This window comes from Rattus norvegicus, chromosome 9 (assembly GCF_021556685.1).
Source record: "Rattus norvegicus strain SHRSP/BbbUtx chromosome 9, alternate assembly SHRSP_T2T, whole genome shotgun sequence".
Lineage (NCBI taxonomy): Eukaryota > Metazoa > Chordata > Mammalia > Rodentia > Muridae > Rattus > Rattus norvegicus.
The window spans coordinates 121,754,171-121,775,572 of NC_141542.1; the positions used below are offsets into that span (position 1 = coordinate 121,754,171).

A 21,402-nucleotide genomic window follows, 5' to 3' on the forward strand; every position below is an offset into this window, starting at 1 on the left:
CCGTGGAAGCTCCAAAGTCAAGAGCTTCCTTCCACTATAGCCACACTGGCGGGGAACGGGTGCAGCTGCTCTCCAGTGAACGACAGTGTCCTCTTCTGAAATGTATGGTTGGGAGCTGACCCAGAGCCACTTGGATGCTCTAATCCAGAGGCAGCTAAGAAAACAGAAGCGTAGAGGTGTCCAGGGCACCTCGGATGTTGTACACCAGCACCTGTCAGGGCGGGTCTGGAAAAGGCAGAGGGACTGTTTAGAATCCGGTCCCCCCCAACTCATCTCCCAGAGTATCTTGAAATGGCTCACCACATCTGTTTCAGCCTACTAAGAATCTTTCTAAATTGAGCTCTCCTAAGTATCTTTTTAACTGCTTGGATCCGTGTCAAGTTATTATTTGGCTCAAAGAAAAAGGAACAGGAAAGGAAGCATGTCTCACCAGGGATGGCGACTTTGTACAACCATAGCACGAGGGGCTTGTGGCCACCTCCTGGCTCTGACTCTGCATACAGAGATGTTGAAACCAAGGCTTTATGAGACACCTGCTGGATCCCCAGCCTCACACAACCCGACGCTCCTGTTTGATCCTGTGCCGAGCCAGCTGTCTCCTGCAGCCTGAGGGTGCCTGCATAGCTTCTACATATCTTCATCATGCATGGCAACAGCTTCCGGCATGGAAACGAGGCCACTTCCAGGGTCCTTTGATTACTTTGGTGCCCTATGCAGATTCTACCAGGCCATTCATCAAGCAGAGGGCACTGGGCCCCACTGCCTGCTCATTCCCATACTCGGCTGCGGGAGAGAAGTAGTCTCTATTCCCAAGGAGTCTTCAACTTTGGCTTTAAAATTCACTAACTTAAAACACAGAAAGCGTGAGACTGTGAGGACCCTGAACGTACTGGGAGATGTCGTTAATGAGGGTCCTTTTTAACTCACAGCTCGAGACAGTCCCATGCTTATTAAGGTCATAACACCGCTGGGGTTAGAGCGACTTCCCCTGAGCCTGGGAGTACCTCATCTTGACCTTGAGTGCACCCTGACAGGGTTACAATGAGAGTCCCAAACTCTAGTGCACACCAGAACTCCTTGTGGTGATTCTCAACAAACTCGAGCATCTGAAGAATTGGCTCTTCCAATAAGCACTTTGGCCTGAAGCCCGTGCTGGACAGAGGGACTTCTGCAGCCCAACCAGACAGCAGGGCCTGGCTGGCAGGAGTTGGAAGAAGGCCTGGCAGCTTGCTTATGCAAACTCAGGTTCTGCATCTGTCAGGAGGGGATGCTGACGATTCTTACCCAGAGCATCCTAAGACGAGGGTAGCGGTTTTAAATGTGCCAACACATTAGAATCAGCTGGAAGGCATGTTTAAAGAGACCCTAAAGCCCAGGTCACATTCCAGGCTCGCTCTCTCTCTCTCTCTCTCTCTCTCTCTCTCTCTCTCTCTCTCTCTCTCTTTCTCTCTCTCAATTTCTGGGCTGGGACAGAAGCAACCATAATTTCCGGGTGCTTTCCGCGTGGTCCCAAGCACAGATGAGCCTGGAAATTGCTGGACATGATAAACATGTCTAGACAAGAGTCCAGTTGACGGCAAGACCCCGGAAATGGTAATCCTTCTTAAGGGACGAGTTTAAACTCTGGACCCTAGGTGACAACAGGAGTTTGTGGAGCCTGGGAAGACGAAGCGGGATATTTAGGAAGAGAAGGAGAGAGTCTTGAGCAGTGACAGCCGAGGTTTATGATGGGAGGAGAGGGGAGACGTCTGTGCTGCTTCTGTTCGCTCCTGTAAACTATTCTCCCCAGAAACAAGATGACGCAGAGGAGAAAGGCTGGCCTGTCCAGTCTCCTACTGTATGGCTTGGATGTGTTTCCAGCAGGAATTAGGGGAAAGTTTCTGTATTTTCAGGAGGCAATGTAAAGGGAGCAGCTGGAGTCACAAAGACAGTTTGCAGACCCTCATTTGCAAGGTCACTGCAGCTCCCACACAGAGAGCCCTTACTGGTTTCGGTGAGATGTTCTGGGAGTTGTCATCTCACATGGGAGCTTAGGGAGGAAAACAGGTTGCATGGGCCCCGGCCAGCCTCTTTGGTCCTAGTTCCTTCTATGAAGAAGACAGGGATAGGGTAAATGATGAACTCCCTGGGTAGGCCAGGCCCCCAGTCAAGCTGTAGGGCTGTGTGGGAGGGTAGACCTCAGGGAGTGTAGCTTTCTTAGGTTTTGTTAGGGTTTGGCTTCAGGAGCATATAAGAGTAGGAAGGATAAACTGGTTTTAGCTGCCCTGTCTAGGTGAGGCCGAAGAGGCAGGATGGGAAGGAGGAGAGTATGTTCTGAAGCCACTGTCGACTTTTCCCGTAGATTTCAAGCTGCTAACTTCCCGCCCATGCCTCTCAGCTGGTTTTTCATGTATAAGATCTCTCTTCCCCTCTTCTGTCTCCTTTCTCTTATTTGAGGCAAGGTCATGTGATATGGTCCAAGGTCTTACAATCTGCCATGTAGTTCAGGCTGGCCTCAAACTCATCACGTTCCTGAGCGCTGGGAATATAGGCAGAAGCCGCTAGGCCCAGCCAAGATCACGGCTATGCTATAGACATTTATATGTAAGTCTCATTTGATCACCACTCATCCTAAAACGTGTCACATATGCCGATAAGGGTGGTATACTTGTATATAAGTGTATAAGGGACGGGGGCTGGCTTCTTCCTTCCAGGCTCGATTCACATGGTGGTGGGGCACTTGAAGACTTCAAGAATGGACAGTAAGTCAGGTGTTACCGAGGAGTGCATCTAGAGCTTTAGTTTGGGGGAAGAGCGTCGTAACATAAAGACATCTCCCTTTCATCCACCGGGGCTTCTGTGTAAAGCCTTCGTGGTCAGATCACAGCTACTGGTTTCCTATCTAGCTCTTCTCTAGTAATTTGTTCAGTTGATCCAGAGAGTAGCATAAGCCAGCTTTGGTAGGCTGTCAAGAGACATTTCCATTCTGACTGCTTTGTTATGGGCCTGTTCAAGAAAGGGGGCTTTGGCATTTAGCAATACCCCCAGTTCAATTCTGGCCAAGGAGGGAGCTCAGTAAAAACATGTCACACACTCTGAATATACCTTAAGAAGCACTTAGACGTCTTCTGAGCAACAGCAGCATTATTAGCATAAACTCAGGCTCCAAAGTGCATTAGTGAGGTATCTTCCTGGAGAGGCACGAGGTAGATCTCTGACAGTCATCACCTTGATGAGCTCATACTTTAGATTTGTGACCTGGTGCAAGTCACAGGCCTGTTCCGCCTCTTCCCGTATGTCCTGGCAGATACTGGATCATGTGGTGGATGAAATGTTCCCAACTCCTATCTGGGAATTAGGAAAAGTGTCTGTGTTCTTGGGAGGCAACTTAAAGAAACAGCTGGAGTTACAAAGAGAGTTCGCAAACCCTCAGATGTAAGGTCACTGTGGCTTCTATACAGACAGCCCTTACTGGTTTGCTAGAGAGAACGATTTGCAAGGACCCAAGCTGGTCTCTATCCATAGTTTCTTCTATGAGGAAGGCAGAGACTGCCCCTGAACATTAATTCTGCATTCATATTTTACAAATGCCTAACTTGAACCAATAGACAGGCAGATGCAAAGTCTTATGAGATCAGCATTTCAACGTCATGGCCCCGGTGGGGCAAAGCCCTCAGCTAATGTCTTAGCTTAGGACATGGAATTCCCAGGTCATTCTGGTTGACCATTTGGACAAGTCTTAAAGCCAGTGACAAGCAGAATCCGAGCTAGGTCTCTCTGCGGACACAGAGGAATGAGCTATGATTGTAACGTTCACGAGAAGACGCGTCCAATCAGCAAATCTAACTTGAGGTGGATCACAAGGCAGGCTCAGTGATCAAAGTGCTTTCCCTGGGGATTTTATCCCTTTGGGTTAAAAGCCAAGCTTCATTTACTAGCTGTGATGTTGGGCAAGTTATTTAACCTCTTGGAGGTTTCATTTATCTGAGGAGAGTAATAAAAGAATGTTGTTATGAATATCAATTTTTGTTTTTAGAATAAGACTGGTACAATGGAATGTTTGCTCAAAATCTCTAAATGAAATGGTAATGGGAGGTCAGAAGATTAAGTGTTAATTCGAAGGGAAGATTCTGAACCTTCCCTTTCCAGGGTAGACCACACTATTAGTGCACCCGACAAGAAAGGGTGCTGTTTCCAGTGGAGGATGGGGAGGGTCAGGTGGTGTAGGGAGAGGAAGCTGGCAGAAGGCATCTCCAGGAAGCCCGTCTATAGTCTTCAAGTCTTTGTCCAATAGGCCTGGAAAGGAGAGTCCTTTGATGATGCAAAGTCCTAGCTAACGATGGCCCCAGTTGCTTCTGATGGTGCTGGGATAAAAAGTGTGTATTTGAGAAGAGGGGGATGCAGGAGTGCATTGCTGCAGTCCCAGCATTTTAAAGTCACCTGGTTCCTTTGCACGCATGCACGCAATCAGTGACCTGCCAGCTTCCATGCCAGGGAGAAACGCTGAGTGCAAGGCATGTGCAGTAGGTGGGAGCGAAGGGGACAAGGCGGGCACGGGGAGGGAGGAGTGGCTGAGTGCACGGTGAGTGGGGCTCAGGCAGCTCTGTCGATGGGGCCTCCTCTCTATCATTCCACTGTGAGCAGATGCCAGCGGCCTCAGGCCTGGCCTGGCTGGCACAGGAACACCATTCAAAGGTGCTGAGTGAGATCAGGGACCTTGACTTTCTGTGTCTTCCACGTTGCTATTTTCTGGATGGCTTTTCTAGTTTAATCAAATAGTCTTCACATACACCACCCCAATATGTGTATGTAGACACACGCACATGCACACACACACACACATCCATGCACATGTATGCAATTCCTTCTAAGTAGATTTAACCTTTAAGGTTAATAGATAAAGAATAATTTTTAAAGCCTCTCAAAAATAAACATTTAACTCTGTTACAGTGTGCTACCAGGGAAAGAGCCCTATGTAGCAGGCATGGGGGCTTGGGACTCCCTCTAGCTGGGCTGTGGGCTGGTCACATGACATTGTGTGAATCAGGAAGCCACTTTGGATGTTTCCTGACTTGAAAAGTAGCACGCTAGACTTTTTATTGTTAAAATTATCCTAGGTCCTAGAGTAACCCAACTGTATACTTCTCGAGTTGGTTCGTTGGGAGGCATGGTTGTCAGATGTGGAGGCTCTGGAGTTGAGATCTGGGTGGACATTTAGTAACTGTATCTGGAAGCTTTATTTGCTATCCAGGAAATGAAGCAATAGTCATATGGCTGCCTCATGAATGCCAATGGACTGGTGGCCACAGTGATGCTGCTGGCTTTCATCAGGGCCATATCTCTGTGATAGGGGAGGGGCTTCTCTCACTTTAGAGTTCCACAGGCCCCACGTATTATAACATTATTACCCACAGTCTATGCTAGGACTCAGAAGAGTGAACTCTAATGCCAGACATCTAAATCGTGATGGAATTCTTCTGGGGTATTCTGACACACATACTTGCCCCAGGGAGTTTCTCAAGGGAGGTAAAGAACTTTCAGGGTAAACAAAGGCAGAAAGCCAGCTCCTGACCAAGGCCTGGTCAAGCTGCTCCAAGGATCTCTTTTGAAGCTGTGACAATCCCGGAGGGACAGGAAGGACATGGTGACAGAAATGGTCGACTTGCCACTCTTGACTAATGATCATATGAACTTCCTAAGAATGGGAAGTATGTGACTCAGTTGTTTGATCAGACTAAAGTGTCTACAAGTTAACTGTTGGTTTTGGACCCTATGGCATCAGAAAGGGTGCACCAGTGAGTTAAGGAGCATGTTCTTACTCAATAGTACAGGAAGACCTGGTCAGCCATGTAACCCTAGAGCTTCGAAGGCTGAGGGAGGGAGACTGTGAGTTCCAAAGCTAATATAAGAGCAACATGGCAAGACCTTGTCTTGGAAAAGAAGACAGAGAGAGAGAAAGAGAGAGAGAGAGAGAGAGAGAGAGAGAGAGAGAGAGAGAGAGAGAGAGAGAGGGAGAGAGGGAGAGGGGGAGGGGGAGGGGGAGAGGGAGAGGGAGAGGGAGAGAGAGAACTAATGCAGATCAGAGGTTGAATTCTCACCTTGCTCGAGTGAGGGGCAGGGTCTGCTAATGCAGAAAAAGAGAGGATGGAGGGAAAGGCATTATGGCTTTAGACACTTTGACTTCTACAAAGCAGACGGCCCCAGACTCATAGGTATAAATCCAGCATCCAGTTCTGCAACAGCGACTCTTCTGCCTCTTCAGCCTCCATGCAGATAGGGTCCCAACCAAGCCCCTGTCCTGGTCTTTTCTGTGCTTCTTTACAGTAATACCCAGTAAACAATCCACCGAAACCCTGGCATCTGACTTGTCCGTTTCCCACCCTCATGGCTAGTGTAACCAGTGCACTTCAATAATCCAGCAGTGCCCCGAGGTGCTTAAATAGCGTCACTGGAATGCACCCTGCTCAATCCTGAGGCTTACAAATCTGTAAGGCAGAGAAAAGCTACACTCCTCCTGTCAGGTGGAAGGGGATAGCATGGATTTTGTAACAATGGCATGACTGAAAACTGGGTGTCAGAGAAACAGGGCAGAAGCTTGAGCCGCATCTGTTGTCACTGCCTGGTCTTATACATAGGGCAGATCTTGCCAGAGAAAAGTTCTAAGGTAATGAATTCTCTTCGCCTGCAGCCTAAGAATTACTGCCTTATTTGTTCTATAAACAGGGGAACTGGAAACACTGCTGTCTTGCTACTTTGTTACAGAAAGACCATCAAACTGTTTGCCCCGCAATTCTGCGGTTCTCTGGTCCCATCCTCCTGGGAGGCCCCGGCTTACTCATGTATTTACTTGGCCAGATAACCCTAAGCCTCAGGAGAAAAGCAGGGCTAGGGGCTTAGAAGATTAGATAAGCAGAGGTGGTAAGCGGAGAAGGGAAAAAAGGATCTTGCCTTGGAGTGAACACACCATTTACTACTTGTCAAGACTGTTAAAGGCTGGGCGGTGCTCAAAGCATGCAGCACAGTGCTTGTGGGAGCAGGAATGAGGCAGCCATTTTCCTGTATTGTGTGCAGTGACGGTGTTAAGGCTCTATAGCTGGGTCTCAGCAGGTACTAGTGGGACTGGGATTGGTGCTAAAAGCTCATGGGCTGTGATGCGTTTTTTCTAGGAACAGGTGTCTGTCTGCTGTGTGTGTGACCCTGATAACCTCCCAGGCACTTTACAGTTACAGAGGCAGGTGACTGTGTCCACTTACCTCTGTGACAAGAGAAGACAAAGGGAGAGTTGGCACAGCCAGCCAGAAGAGGACACAGTCCAGCCCGTCAGGTGGCAAATCGACAAGGAGCCAGTGACTCCATGACAGGGCAAGAGGTTGTCAAAGAGCTGGTCTGTATTCTGCCTGCTTGAGACTTGAATAACAACAAACACTTGTTATTCAGACCCACAAATGGGCTTTGATCTGTAATATCCTGACAGTGTAGCTGTGGCAGTATGAGATGGCTGGCATAAAGGTGTCAGGCGCATGATAGCATGCCCGGGAAGCATCTCTGAAGTTTGGTTTGCAATTCGTTGGTATTTGAGAAAAAAAAAAAGCTCTCTCCCCTTTTAAAGAGACATAAGTGATTGGGCTGAATCGCCGAGAACTGAACATGAAGGGGTTAATCAGGCCAGCTTGATGCAGCTGTATTTCTGTCAAGTCTAATACAGCAGCAGTGACTGTCTCTCACATCCTTAGGGTGTCTGCTGTATGCACAAGTGTGACTTTAAATGAAGGGTGTGCCAAGGTCCAGGAAAAGAAGTGGTGAATGGAAAGACCCCTGTAGGAAGCTTGCTTTTTATACTAACAGTGCTCCCCCAGACAGCTCTGACTTCTTTCACTGTGCCCAGTCTTGTGGATTCAGGGAGGAAATCACTTGGCCCTTCTCTCAGACTCCTATGGCTGCCGGGGAGGGTCTTCGGTATAGCTTGGTGTGTATACCGCCACCCATAATTGGACTGCAAATGTCTTAAAAGTTTGTCCCTTTTATTTTTTTTTTGTCCACAGCAGGTCAGAGGTCACCCACTAGAGCTGTTACTTAAATAGGGGGCTGGAGGGGGGACATGTGAGAAACCTGTCAGGTAACTTTATCACTGTGTGACCGCATGAACCTAGACTGTAGGGGCTGCTGCTCACCTAGGCTGTATTCTGACTTGGTCTATATTGCCCATAGCCCAAAGGCCTGGGAGTGCTGTAGGCGGCTGTAGTGTAGGAGAGTCATCTATGCACACAAACATATCTAATTACAGAAAAGGAAAGGCTAAAATACCAGGTTAGGTTCTGCAGAGATGGTTCAGCCGGTGATGTACAAGTGTGAAAACCTGAGTTCGGATTTCTAGCATCCACAGAAAAGCTGCATAGGAAGGCATATTCCTGGATTGTTGGGGTTGGGGGTTGTTGCCTAGAGAGACAGGCAGATCACTAGAGCGCAGATCGCTAGAGCTCACTGGCCAGTCAGGCTAGCTAAATCAATGACCTATATATAGTTCAGTGGGTGACCCTGTCTCAGAAATAAGACGGAGAGCAAGCAACCAAGGAAGATGCCTGATATTGACTTCTGGCCATCCACACACACACATGCATACATGCACATACCCACAGACACACGCATACAACACAGACACACAACACCACAGGACTCTTTCAGCCCCATTAGAGTTGTACATGTCATCTACGTGGTCCGAATGGTCACCGTTCCTCCATGGTAACTAGTGTCATGTGTGTCAGGGAGAAGGTCAGGCAGGAGACATGAGCAGTTTCTCTGAGGGACTTAGGATCCTAACGTGAATAAGCAGAAGCCCAGGAGGTGTGAGGTGACGACATGAGGCTGACCCTGTCTTCCCTCATTAGTGCTCTCCCAGTTCATACAGAATTCAGAAGGGAGGGGGGACCGTGGCCTTCAGGCAGAGCTGACAGTAGCAGTTGCCTTCCCCGAAATGTAAAAAGCACTTCTGCAACTGATGTCGGGGTGTGTGAAGGCACACGTGTGTGCCTGCATGTACCTGCCCGTGCATGTGTGTGTATGCATGAATGGGTTCCTGTGTGTTCATGTGTGCATGTGCATGTTCACTTGTGTGCATACATGTATGTATGTGTGCATGTTCACTTGTGTGCATGCATGTATGTATGTGTGCATGTTTACTTGTGTGCATGTGTGTGTGCATGTTTGCATGTGTGTACATATATATATATGTATATATATATATGTATGTATGTATGTATGTATGTATGTATGTGTGTATGCCTGGGAAGTTGCAAGTTGCGAGTGTGTCCTCCTGAGTGTAAATAGATTATTTTTGCATATGTTTATTTGAAAGAACTATAGCAGAGTAACATTTATGAAAGTTAGGATTCGCATTCCAGATAATCAAGATATTGGAAAGCTTTATGATTTGATAAAATGTAGTGCTTTAGCACTTGATTTAAATATCGGTAAGTCTTTGGTTAGATTCAAAGACAGTTTGATGGGTTTCCCTTTGCTTTGTCTGAGAGTGCGGGTTTCTTTTTCTTCCACAATTCTCAAAAACGCCCAGCTTAGCAGTCAGCTGAGAGTTTGCCCTCTGGAAGCTGCCCTGAGGCTGAGGCTGAGGCTTTGGACCTGTGGGCAAAGAAAGGCAGTGTGTCTGGAGGGGAGGATGTGTTTGCTGTGCTGGGTGACTTGTCCTGGGACCTGAGATCTTGGGACAGGAACACTTCAGATCAGGCCATTTTCAAAAGGAGGTTTACAAAGCTGAGACAGACTCTCTTTCATGGTCTGCATACATTAGAACACAGTTCCACCATGGGCAAGGCTTGTCTCACTGGGACAATGGTCATACCGCAACACTCCATGCCAGGTCTTCCCCACGATTCCTGTGTAAGTTGTGGGGGGAGCAGGATGGAATTGAACTGTTTTCTCTTAAGGGTCTAGGCCCCAGACGCTCCCTCCCAGCTGGTACTAGTGCTCTGGCGAGTGCTGTGGGGTCCTGTGGATAGTACCTGGCTTGCTTTCTGTTGCTATGGGAGCCACCATGGCCAAAAACAACTTTTGGAAGAAAAGATTTATTTGGCTCACATCCCCAACCACAGTGTCTCATTGAGGGAAGTCACAGGAGGCACTCAAGCCAGGCAGGAACAGAGAGGCAGGAACCGAAGCAGGGGAATGCCCACATTAACCAGTGATCAAGAAAATGTTTCCCCTATAGGCCAATCTGATGGAGATATCTTCTCAGTTGAGATTACCTTTTCCCAGATGGCCCTAGCTTGTATCAAGTTGACAAGAAAACCTAACTAGCACAGAGTACCTGGGCACAGGGAAGGTATGTGAGCCAATCTGGGGGCCTGGATGCTCTACCCCATCTCTGGAGTCTTGAGCATAAAGGAGCAGCAGCAGCATTTGTCATTGTTACATAGGCATCGCACCACACTGAGGCTCCCTGCCCTCTGGATTTGCTGTGTCGCTTCCTGTCTGTCTTCAAGCTTCACTCCCTACATTAGCAGAATCCTGGTATCCTTCCAATAAATTCCCCTTGACTTTAGCTAGAACTGATCTCCATTGCACACGGCCTAACAACCCTGATGGGCCTCCCTCTGAAGAGACGGGAACGTCGTCTATGGATGCTCCCTTGTCAAGTTCCTGGCGTTTCTTTCTGGTTTTAGGTCTTTCACATAATCTCTAATGTATCCCCTGCTCATGGCGCTTCCTCACGCAAACCCTTGGGGGCTTCTGATAGCAAGCTGTTGAGACTCCATTCTAGGAGTGCACATTCAGCTCTTTGTGACAAAGCCTCCGCTCTCTCTGTCCACACAGAACACAGACATCTGCAGCCTGCCTGCTGCATGCCCTGGTTGTCTCTGCGCCCAGCTCCCATCCCCCCCCCCCCTTCCTGGATAGGTGCTGCCTCACACTCACTGCAGGTACTACGTGCTCCGGGAACACCGCTAGCAGCCTTGGCTTCAGGTCTGGGTGAGCCCCCTGCCCCTTGTATGAATCCCACATCATTCTGTGAAGTCACTGTCACTGTGTGCCCAAGGACGCTGTTTACCTTTGCAGCCTCAGCCTGTGGTGACTGTCCGCACCACCTCTACACAGCCTGTGCTTGGTCACTCCAGCAAGCTCTCATTTTGTCTGTGGTTTTCTCTCGTCATTTCTTTCTTTTCTTGTATTTTTATTTGCTGTCTCTGGTGGCTTCTTTCTGCATTCCCGTTTCTGCTTCTGCTATAAATGTTAGCACTCGGATATAGCTCCCTTCCCAGTCACGCCGGAGCTTAATCCCCCAAAGTCTTATGCTAACAGTATTAGAAGGACAGTAGCTTAATACCGCTAGGGGTCTCAGAGGTGGAATCTCTGGGATGTTATCAGTGGGGATTATGTCTTTGGGGTGGATGTTGTGTTTGAATTCCAGTGGCTGTAGAATGAATGAGGGGGAGAGACTCTTAGTGTTTCCCACCATGATCTAGTGAAGCCAAGGGGCCCTTGCAAGACTCTGAGCAGCGTTGTTAAGATAGTTAGACTCCAGAGTTGTGTAGTTTAATCAGCCTCTTTGCTCTGTGAAGTAGATTCCCTAGGCACTTTATCATAGCAATGAAAAACAGACTAATATACTTCCCGATCACTGAACACAGCCACCCACGTATGCGTGCACGTGCACTTGTGTACTAATTAGTATAATTGTTGTTTTGACACTTCCTAGATTGTGCCTTGTCTTCTCATCTTGATACTCACATCTAGCTTAAAGGTGAGGATAGAGAGGGCACAGCAGATGATCTCAGAGAGGGCAAACAGAAAAGATCTCAGGTTTTGCAATGCCTTCAGTTCACCTCTGTTTTTCACTCAGCTTCTCAAACTCCACATACTGAGATGGAGTCATTCAGCCTTCTCCTTAAATCTTCAGCCATGTCTCAGAGGAAGGGGTGAGGTAGGTACTTGGTTAGTAGCCTTCCCATTAACTGTCCAAGTCACAAAGCCAGAGACCCAGGCTGGTATTCAAGTTCTTGTGTTTCCTTAATGGTGCCCATTCCCAATAACATCCAAACTGTGATCTCCCATAAGCAAGCCATCACTAGCCATACTCGCCTCCTGCTGAGCCTGCTCTCTAGTGAAGAGCCCATGCCTCCTCTCTAGCCTCTTTCAGTGATTGATTGAAAACAGTCAATGTTTTCCTTGTCTTCCTCCCTCCCTCACCGCCTTCTTCCTGGCTGTGTCATCCTGGCTGGTCCTGGATCCTCCTGCCTGAATAGCTGGGCCCACAGGTGTGCTCTACTGTGTCAAGTCAGAACTGTGTTTCCACCATGCTAACCAGATCAACTGACTCACTTCCTCGATGGCTCTCAGTAGGACGCACATTCTCCTTTTACCTCTCTCCACTGCAGACCCCTTTGAACAAGCTCTGAACTAGACTCCAGGATCAGAGTCCCCATCCACTCTAAAACAGATGCGCCAGGCCGTGGCTGTCTCTTCCCGCCACCAACTCCCCTTTCTGTGGCTTCCTTGTTTTGCCAAAACCATCTGTGTCTTATTCTTGCCATTGGAAGCCATTTCTCCTGGGAGGGACCAGCCTCTCACTGCCATCTTCAAGTCCTGGATTCTGTAGGCAGAACCTGTCTCACTGGCACCACCACATTCTGACTTAAGTCTATCGCAGTTAATTATTATACTTGGGTTTCTACTACATCTGGTGTGCTAAGAAGATGAGGGAATTATAAATATCTATTTCTTGGTGTTATGGATTCAGCAAGTGTATCACTAAATGACCAGTTAACTACACACTAAGAAGGGTTGGCAGGCCTGGCCCTAGATTAATCTGTGAATTGACAAGTTTGTCCTCTTGACTGATATTCTGGGATGTTTTAGATTCGCATAAGGGAACTGAATTCTTTAGGTAGAGAAAATCTCAAAGATCAGGGGTGGGACATGGGAGTTATTTTTCATGTATTCTATATTTTCATAGAGGCAACCAAGTTCCTCCCTTGCTGCTCACCAAATGGTCAGTAGCATTGGGTGTTCCTTCCCCAGTGATTGTTTTGTGGGAGTTGAATGGGAACACAGCAGTCCTTAGGTAGTTACTGTCAGAGGACACTGCTGACACCTTCTTCATTCCTAGGTTTCTGTTGTGATAGTTTGGGGCACAAAGAACAAATGTTCCTAGCAGCAGAAGCAAGTGACTTAGAATCCCTGTAATCAAGAGAAAGGAACCAATTCTATCCTGAACATGATGCTCTCTGTGCTGCCACAGACTGGGAAAGGGCCCTCTGACTTACTGTTTTCATGGGCCTCAATGGAAGGACCCAGTGGGTGGTCCACAGGAAAGACTGAGAAGGTCAGCTTGTGGTCATGGGGAAAGGACCAATAGATATTCACTTCATATATTGATTCTCATGTTAATCTAGCAAAACAGGCATGTTTGTGTGCTATTCTATGTCTTTTATACATGAGGAGTTTTGAATTCTAAAGGTATTGTGATGGGCACTGGAAGAGACTCTCTAACTCACTGTAAACCAGGAAAGGCCAGACTAAAAGTCACACTCCAGGACAGATCGGGGAGTGACATGAAAGAGGATGGCAGTGAGGGAGGTAGAATGGGCACTGAAGAGTCGTGAAGGGCTCCCTGCTCATAATAACAGCACATGGGAGGGTGAGGCAGGAGAGCCATGTGCCTCAGGCTAGCATGGGCTACAGAGGCAGATTCCGACCACCCCTTCATTGTTCTCTCCTAGAAAGGGTACTATAATAAATTATTAATAAAAGAAGAGTCATACTTAAGCAGGCAGAGGAGAGAAAGGTCCCATCATAGTCTAAGGAAAAGCCACTAGTCACATATGGTTATTGAAATATGAATTAATATGAATTCAATAAAAATCAAATTTCTTATTTACACTAGTGACATTTTAAGAACTCAGTATCCCATTCCACTGGGGCATCTGGGTAAGATCGTACAATCAGAAAATTCCATTCCTATTACAGTCAAAGGTTTTTCTTGTGGAAGGCATATTTGGCAAGTAGCAAATATTTGTGTGTGTGTGTGTGTGTGTGTGTGTGTGTGTGTGTTTGTACTAAAACAAAGTACAACTGACTTATAAGGAAAGGGTTTATTTTGGCTCACAGTTTGGAGGTGCCAGGTGATGGCCTGATGCCTTCATTGTTTCAGAACTGTATTGAGGCAGGCCATCATGGCAAGCATATGTAGTAGAAGAAGCCTCCTCACCCCATGTTATGGAAGCAAAATAAAGAGAAGAAAGGGCCATGGTCCTAACAGTCCTTCAAGGACATGTTTTCAACAACTAGAAGATTTCTCAGTAGGTCCCTACTTCTCTAGGTGTCCACCAATTTCCAATTGTGCCACCCTGGAGAATAAGCTTTCAATACGTGGACCTCTGGGGGAACACTCTAGATCTGAACCATAGCATCAGGTACGGCTGGAAGGAATAAGGTTGGAAGTGTGGGTTGGAGGCCATATTGAAACGGGCATAGAGAACAAGGTGAGCTCATTTAGGTTCTATTCAGTGCAAAAAGAAATCCCTAGGGGGTTTTGAGCAGATGCAGCAGTTTGAGCCATTTTTATAAAATGCAAACCAAACCAAACCAAAACTAATACAGCAGTGAATTAGACCTGGGAGTGGAACACGCCATATGCTGGGTGGCCATAGGTGTGCTGCTGCCATGGCTACTGTGAAAGATTGTGTTTTTCAGCTACTGTGGTGCCATGAAGACAGGAGGTAAATGAGACATTCATATCGGTGTTTACATGGCTTGGCATTGAACTGGAGTAAGTACAAAACAAAGTTTGTTTTTTTAGTATTAAATGATAGAAGAAGACGTCACAGTGAGTAGCAATCTTAGACTGAGCTGTTTTATTTGGGGGAGGTGGTCAATGAGCTGTGAGAAATTCAGCTATCAAGCGCAGGTGGGAGGTAAGGCTTGCATCTGGTTCATTCATTCGATAGGTGAGATGTTTGTGGTAGATATAAATGGAGACGGCTATTTGTTGAAAGAACATGGATTAATCAAAGGCTAAGGCTGTAATCACTCAGGCCACAGATAATCTTTAAAAAGTGATTTGTTGAGGTTCGTCTTTTGCTATGCTAAACACTAGTTGCTCCCAGAGAGTGTATGGGGACCTAGGTGGTGCTTTGTGACCTTGCCCCCCAAGTTATCTCTGAATGGTGAATAAAGAGGCCTACAGCCAATAGCTGGGCAGAAGCGAGGTGGGTGGAGTTTAGGGTTCCCAGGCTTGGGAGAGAGAGAACCACAAGGAAGGGGGAAAAAGAAGGTGAAGTGTCTTTAAATAATGGTCATGAGGGTTGGCTAGTTGGAGTTTAGAGCAGCCCATACAAAGCATGGAAAATTATATAGTGGGGTTATTGGCTGGAAAATAGACACAATAGTAGAGAGGAGAGACACCTGCCCAGCTCTTGTGCTGATTAAGGTGTATTGTAAATATAAAGGTTGTGTGTGTCTTTTATCTAGGAACTAAGTAGTCAATGGAAGGGTAGAAACTTTGGATTGAGATTAAATATCTCAACCACAATGGCTGCTCTCTAGAAACCGTGGTGAAGCCCTATACTTGAAGACAACACTTACATATCTCATCGAACACAGAGAAGTTGATCTATTGCCTACCTCTAGCCTTTACCCCTACTCTCTAGCATTTACTGACCAGGACTTACTGGAAGGTATTTTGCATGCTATCTGAGAAAGGTAACTATCAGCCCGGCTGTAAGTGCTGTGATCTACAACAGCGACCTGAATGCATGATACTCTGTTGCAATGGTGGCTCCAGGGGGAAGAAACCAGTCACCCTCTCATTGGATTTCAGGCCGATCCCATGAAATAGAGCCATGTCTGACACTCCTTGGGCAGTCAAGAACCCATGAGTGGATAGGCTGTGGGCTTAGAGGAAAGCCAAATACCACTGTTAAGGAACACAGCAATAATGTGACTCCTAACGACATTCTGCTATTCTCGTAGATCAGTGTCTTGCTCAGCCATCATCAGAGAAGCTTCTTCTTGAGGTAGATGGGGATGAACACAGAGAGAGCCCCCCCAGCTGGGCAATGTGTAGGGAGTGAGGGGCTTTCGAGCACTCAGTCCTAAGTGGGACATCTCCATCCAGTACCAGCCCTCAGGACTCAGGGGTCTATGCAGAAGAGGGGCTGGATAGATTGTAAGAATCAGAGGTGATGGATAGGTCCGAGAAAACAACGTCTTTCAGACATAGTGAGGCTGATGCACATATGAACTCACGGGAACCGTGGCAGCGCACACAAGACCTGCACAGGCTCAAGCCAGATGGTGTCAGGGCTGAGAAGGGGAAATAGACACAGGTTCCCAACCCTAGTCAAAAAGCTACCTGCAATTGGCATTCACATGCAAAGGGGAATTTAGTTTTCTCCAATGAAGTCTCACTGGGTGTATTAAATATAGCCTGGGCAATGGGTGGCCAACACCAAATGAACTCAATATTTTTATAGACTTTTTTCTCATGTTGCTGTGTTTGGATACCTTTTTTTGTCTTGGACATTTTTTTCCTGTCTTATTGGTATTTGCTTGTAGATTATGGTTCTTGATTTTGTTGTTGTTTGTGTGTGTGTGTGTTTCTCGTATTTGTGTATGTGTTTCTCCCTTTGTTTTTGCGTGTTTTGTCTGCCTGTCTATTTTCTAAAGAGAGAGAAGAAGAAAGGGCTGAGTGGGTGGGGAAGGTAGAAGGATCTATGTTGGAAGAGGGAAAAAGCATTATCAGAGTGTATTGTATGAAAAAGACTTTTCAGTAAAAAATAATGTGCTCCATTAAAAAATAATCTGTGGAAAGGAAAGGAGTAGTGAGAGCCTCAGACAGGGAAGCCAGGAGTGCATAGAAAACATTGTACGTCTTTCCTCCCAGATAAGAAGGATCAGTGTCTCCGAACAAACCAAGTTCGTGTAGTGAAAGGGTTTCGCCATTTTGTATTAGTAAATGTTACCAGGGTTGCTCTTGTAAGAAAGCAAGTTATGCCCATGCACCAAGCTTTCCATTGACTGCGGGCTTGGAGGCTAATGATGAAATACGGATGTTCTTTTTTCCCATGGAACACAGGCACCTGGAATTTTAATATACCCTCTTTATTAGTAAGCTAATTCTGGCGTCCAGTGTTTGCATTAAACATTTTTACTTCCTAGTCTTTCTGGGAGAAATATTACGGAAGGAATTTGAGGCCAGCCTCTCTGGGCAGATGAAATTCTTTCTGGTATCCTATCGTCTCCTCCCCTCGTCATTTATGATAGGGGTTAACATCTGTGTTCCCTGATTTCCTTAGTTCTCAGACATTTTGTCATCTGCTACCAGAACTATTCAGTGACTCAACAAGCACTCCCCCAAATCGCCGTGAGACCTCGTTTGGGTTTTTAATAAACAGTCACATTCTAATGAGGTCTTCATAAAACTGACTAAATACGGTTAGAAATCATTAGCTTAAATTACTGGTGCAAAAGTCTCCTCCGGGAGCCCTGCAGATTTGGTTACGAGACTTCTGGCAGATGGATTAGTTCAGCGCCATGGCAGTGTTTTTTTTTTTTTTTTTTTTTTTTTTTTTTTTTTTAATTTTTTGAATCTCCACACAAACAGCGTAAATGGGGATGCCTGGGAAACAGGAAGCCGGATGAGACGCTAACTGTCCCTCAGGTGGGTTCATTAAGCAGGGAAGACAATCACAACACATCCCGGCGCCATTTAGCTGCCAGGTGCGCGGCTGTTGGCAGGTGCCGGGGAAGCTGACGAGGGTCCCTTCTCAGACACGCGGGCTGAAAGAGGATGCGTGACAGTGACACAGGAATCTCAGATAATGACAGGCCCTGGCAGATGTACCTGGGTCCCCACTGGAGGAGAGTGGAGCATCTCTGTCTTCTGTGCCAGGTGCTGCGACAGGGAAGGCCTCCCAGTGGCTCCGGGCAGAGGCAATTACAGCCCCCTAACGCTGAGTGCTTGAGGGGAGGAGAGGGTGGAGGCAGGTCTCCGGCTCTGACTTAATGAATCGGGCAGCCAGTCTGTGTAAACAGACATGCATCCGAGGTGGCTCATGGGTAATTCATGAAGGGCGCCCCGAGCGCGGTGCTCATGTTAAGTAGGTAGTGGTTGCCCTTAAGAATCATGTCATTTTGATTTCTTGGATGATTTGTTGTTGTTTCTGTGCATGGGAAAAATGGGAGTTGCCTCTACACAAATGCACAGCACTAACCACAGGAAACAGCGGGGAACAAGGTCGGCTCCCTCCCCCTCCTGCCGTGGGATACCACTCTTGTCAAAACTTCCCAAACCCATGGCAGACATTCAAGAATAGATGCCATTAATGTCACTACTAATTGAAGACAACCCCCATGAAGGGACTAGAGGCCTCTTCTGAGATCACCCACACCTTCCCCACCAACCGGGTGAGAGCTCAGGACTTGTTAAAAACAAAACTCAACCATTTTATCCTTGGTAAGCCTAAGGGCATATAGATTTATAAATAAACTGGAAACCTAATGCTCGCCCTCCTTCAGCGGCATCCCATGGCCTGGAGTTTTCATACTGATTTGTTAAAGCCATTGTCCTGAAGCCCAACAGTGACCTCAAGGAGCAGGGCAGGTCCAGGTGCCCAAAGGAAAGGGAACAATGGTTGCCAAGGAGGGCATTCTCAGCTGTCCTGTCTGCAGAGCTGCACAGCTGGAAAGGACACCTGCCCTGCAAAACAGGACCGTTTATGGGTGTTCTGTCTGTGTGTCTGTCTGTGCCAGGGAGGCCAGGACAGGGTGTCAGTTCCCTGGGACTGCGGTTACAGATAGTTGTGAGCTGTCCTATGAGTGGGCTGCAAGAGCAGTCAGCGCTCTTAACTGCTGAGCCATCTCTCCAGCCGCTATGGCTACTTTACCATGGTAACCAACACGACAGTCTCCTTTCCATCTTCCCATCAAGGACCATGCTGTCTTTACCCTTCCTGAAAGTAGAATAATTTATTGTGTGTGACGGCCTTCCCCTCTTAAGTCTATTGAGTTAAGTTAGAGCATGTGTGGGGAATTTCACCTAAGGGGAAAAATATACATGTGCATTCATTCCTAATCATTTAACGGAATGTGCTATTGTACTGATTATTGACTTTTCAAAACGATTTGCTCCAGGAAACCCTTGAAAGTCAGCTCCCCCATGTAAGTATTTAAAATTGGAGGCTGCTAATTCCGTGAGGTGGGGGAAGAGGATGTAGCTATCGTAAATCTTGTGAAACCTGGATCAAAAATGAATTCTGGTGCTGCCTCCACCCTCCTAAAATACCCAGGAAAATCAGGGCCAGATCACTGCTGGCCCGAGGTTTAAAAATAATACATTTAAACGGATGCTTGTTATTTACTGAGTCCTCATATGAACAGTGACCCCTCCAACACGAGGAACTCATGTAATCTATACCAGACTCCCAAAGCAGGGGTCATGGAATGGATAGTCTATATACCCAGATTCAAATGTTGAAAGCTGACCACCCATTCCCCACAGGATGGCTAAATCTGTACACGAAGGAGCAGATTAACAATCATGAATGGCTGGGATTAGTGTCCATAGATGAAAAGACCTGGAGAGCTCACTATCTGCACTTGATGTCCCCGTGAAGACAGCCAGCCACATGGAAGCCAGGAGGAGCCCTCTCCAGGGTCTGGATCTTGATGACCTTGAAGTGGATTTGGCAGCCTTTAGACCTCTAAGAAAATAAATGGCCATGGTTTGTGCCTCGCAGCCCAAAGGATTGTGTTTTGGCTGTCTGACTTGCTGTATGTGTAGGTACCTTTATCTCCTATTTCCTCATAGTAAGAGAGATCCTGGTTAGGATGCATACATGAGCAGCCCCGGCTGGACCAGGCTCCAAGCCAGCTCCCTGGTGCTCCCACTAGCTCCCAGAAGAGACAGAATCAGAAGAAAGAAGTGTGATTTTTTAATGCATAATGGACCCATATATACATGCCTTGACTTGTCACTTTGGATAACCTTTGCTGTATAGAAACTTTGAGTGCTTAAATTTTCAAAAAATTCCAATCTTTTTCTTAATGTATCGGGCTTCTGGTCGTCTTTGGAACAATCCTTTTAAAACCCAAAGTCTTAAATATTTTTCCTGTGTTGTTTTCTAGAAGGTTTGAAGCTATGTTTTTGATATGGAGGTCTTTAGCTTTTGAGTATTGGGGTACTGCATAAGGAAGACATCCTTTTAATTTTGGTCCACATGGATAAGCAAATGTCCCAGCTGGCTTGATTGAAAAGCTCACTAATTATATATCTTTCCACTTAGGCCTGCAGTCAACATCTGGTCTCTCTGTTTTGACATATTGGTCCATTTATCTCTTCCCATCAATTTGTGACACCTATAATTTTCTCTGCTCCTATGGTCTTTGTCTGGAATGGATTTCAAGGTTGTCCTATCCACAGAAAGTAAGAAAGACAGCCTACTTCCTTAGAATCATTTTATAAAACATATACTTTATAACCTATAAAACTCAATGTCACAAAATTTGAATATTGAGTACCCATAAACACCTTCAAGCTAGTACATTTGATGACTGACTTTCGGATATGCTTCAATTTGTAAATAATTGTTTTGTCAGAATTTCATTTTCTTTTGGAACTGATCTTAGAGAACATGTTTTTCCTCAGGATTACCAAATTTAATATTATTAATTTATTTATTCTCTTACCATAAAGCCACTACCCTCGAATATTGGTCATATGCGGTTTTCTTTCTTTTATTTCTAATCTGTTGTCAAATGTTTGCCTATTTTGTATAACTAGGCTTGTACGTGCTGCTCTTTCTTACAATAATTCAATAAACTTCTCTACTTTTCTTATTTCTGTTTGGTTTTATTCTGGCTACTTTCTCAAACTGGGTATCTCAGCTTTCTTTTCCTTAAGACCATCTAGAACCTTTTTATTTTCCTTGCATCCTGCGATGGGGGACTATCAGTGGGGGACTGGTTTTAGGATCTGCCCCAGGGGTAATTTTATGTAAGCTTCTATGACATTTGCAGTGGACCTAGGCAACATCCCTCTATATTGGGTAGTTATATTATCTCTAGATGGCTTCTGATACCCAGTACAGTGTAATTGGATGTCAGCAATTGTTTTTGCTATAATGTTTAAGGAATAATAATGAGAAAAAGTTGTACTAGACACTCTTTTCTTTTTTTGGTGGATGGTATGAACCTACTGTTGATTGAATCCATGGTCATGGAGCCCCCACAGAGGGGCGGCTTTCTGTGGTAGCTTTTTCTACTGTACATTAGGTGTGATCTTGACCTCTGAGCCTGGCAGAAGCTCACTTCCATTGGACCTTAAATGGGGATGGAGCAAAGCCTTTGTAAGCTTCTCATGGGAGGTAGAAGCTTTCCTTTCTTCCCGGTTTCCTCCCTGAGCTTGCCTTTTAT

The 21,402-nt window shown here is 46.4% G+C and overlaps 1 protein-coding gene across 11 annotated transcripts in view; it reads right to left on the minus strand.

The window, feature by feature from the left end:
* Positions 1-21,402, minus strand: part of Ptprm (protein tyrosine phosphatase, receptor type, M) — a 701,363-nt gene that overhangs the window by 33,003 nt on the left and 646,958 nt on the right. The window contains exon 22 of one of the 11 annotated variants that reach the window (XM_087565014.1): positions 17,576-19,691. In XM_087565014.1, the coding sequence (XP_087421140.1) occupies positions 19,578-19,691 (114 nt within the window). In that variant the 3' untranslated portion in view covers positions 17,576-19,577. 11 annotated transcript variants of the gene reach the window in all.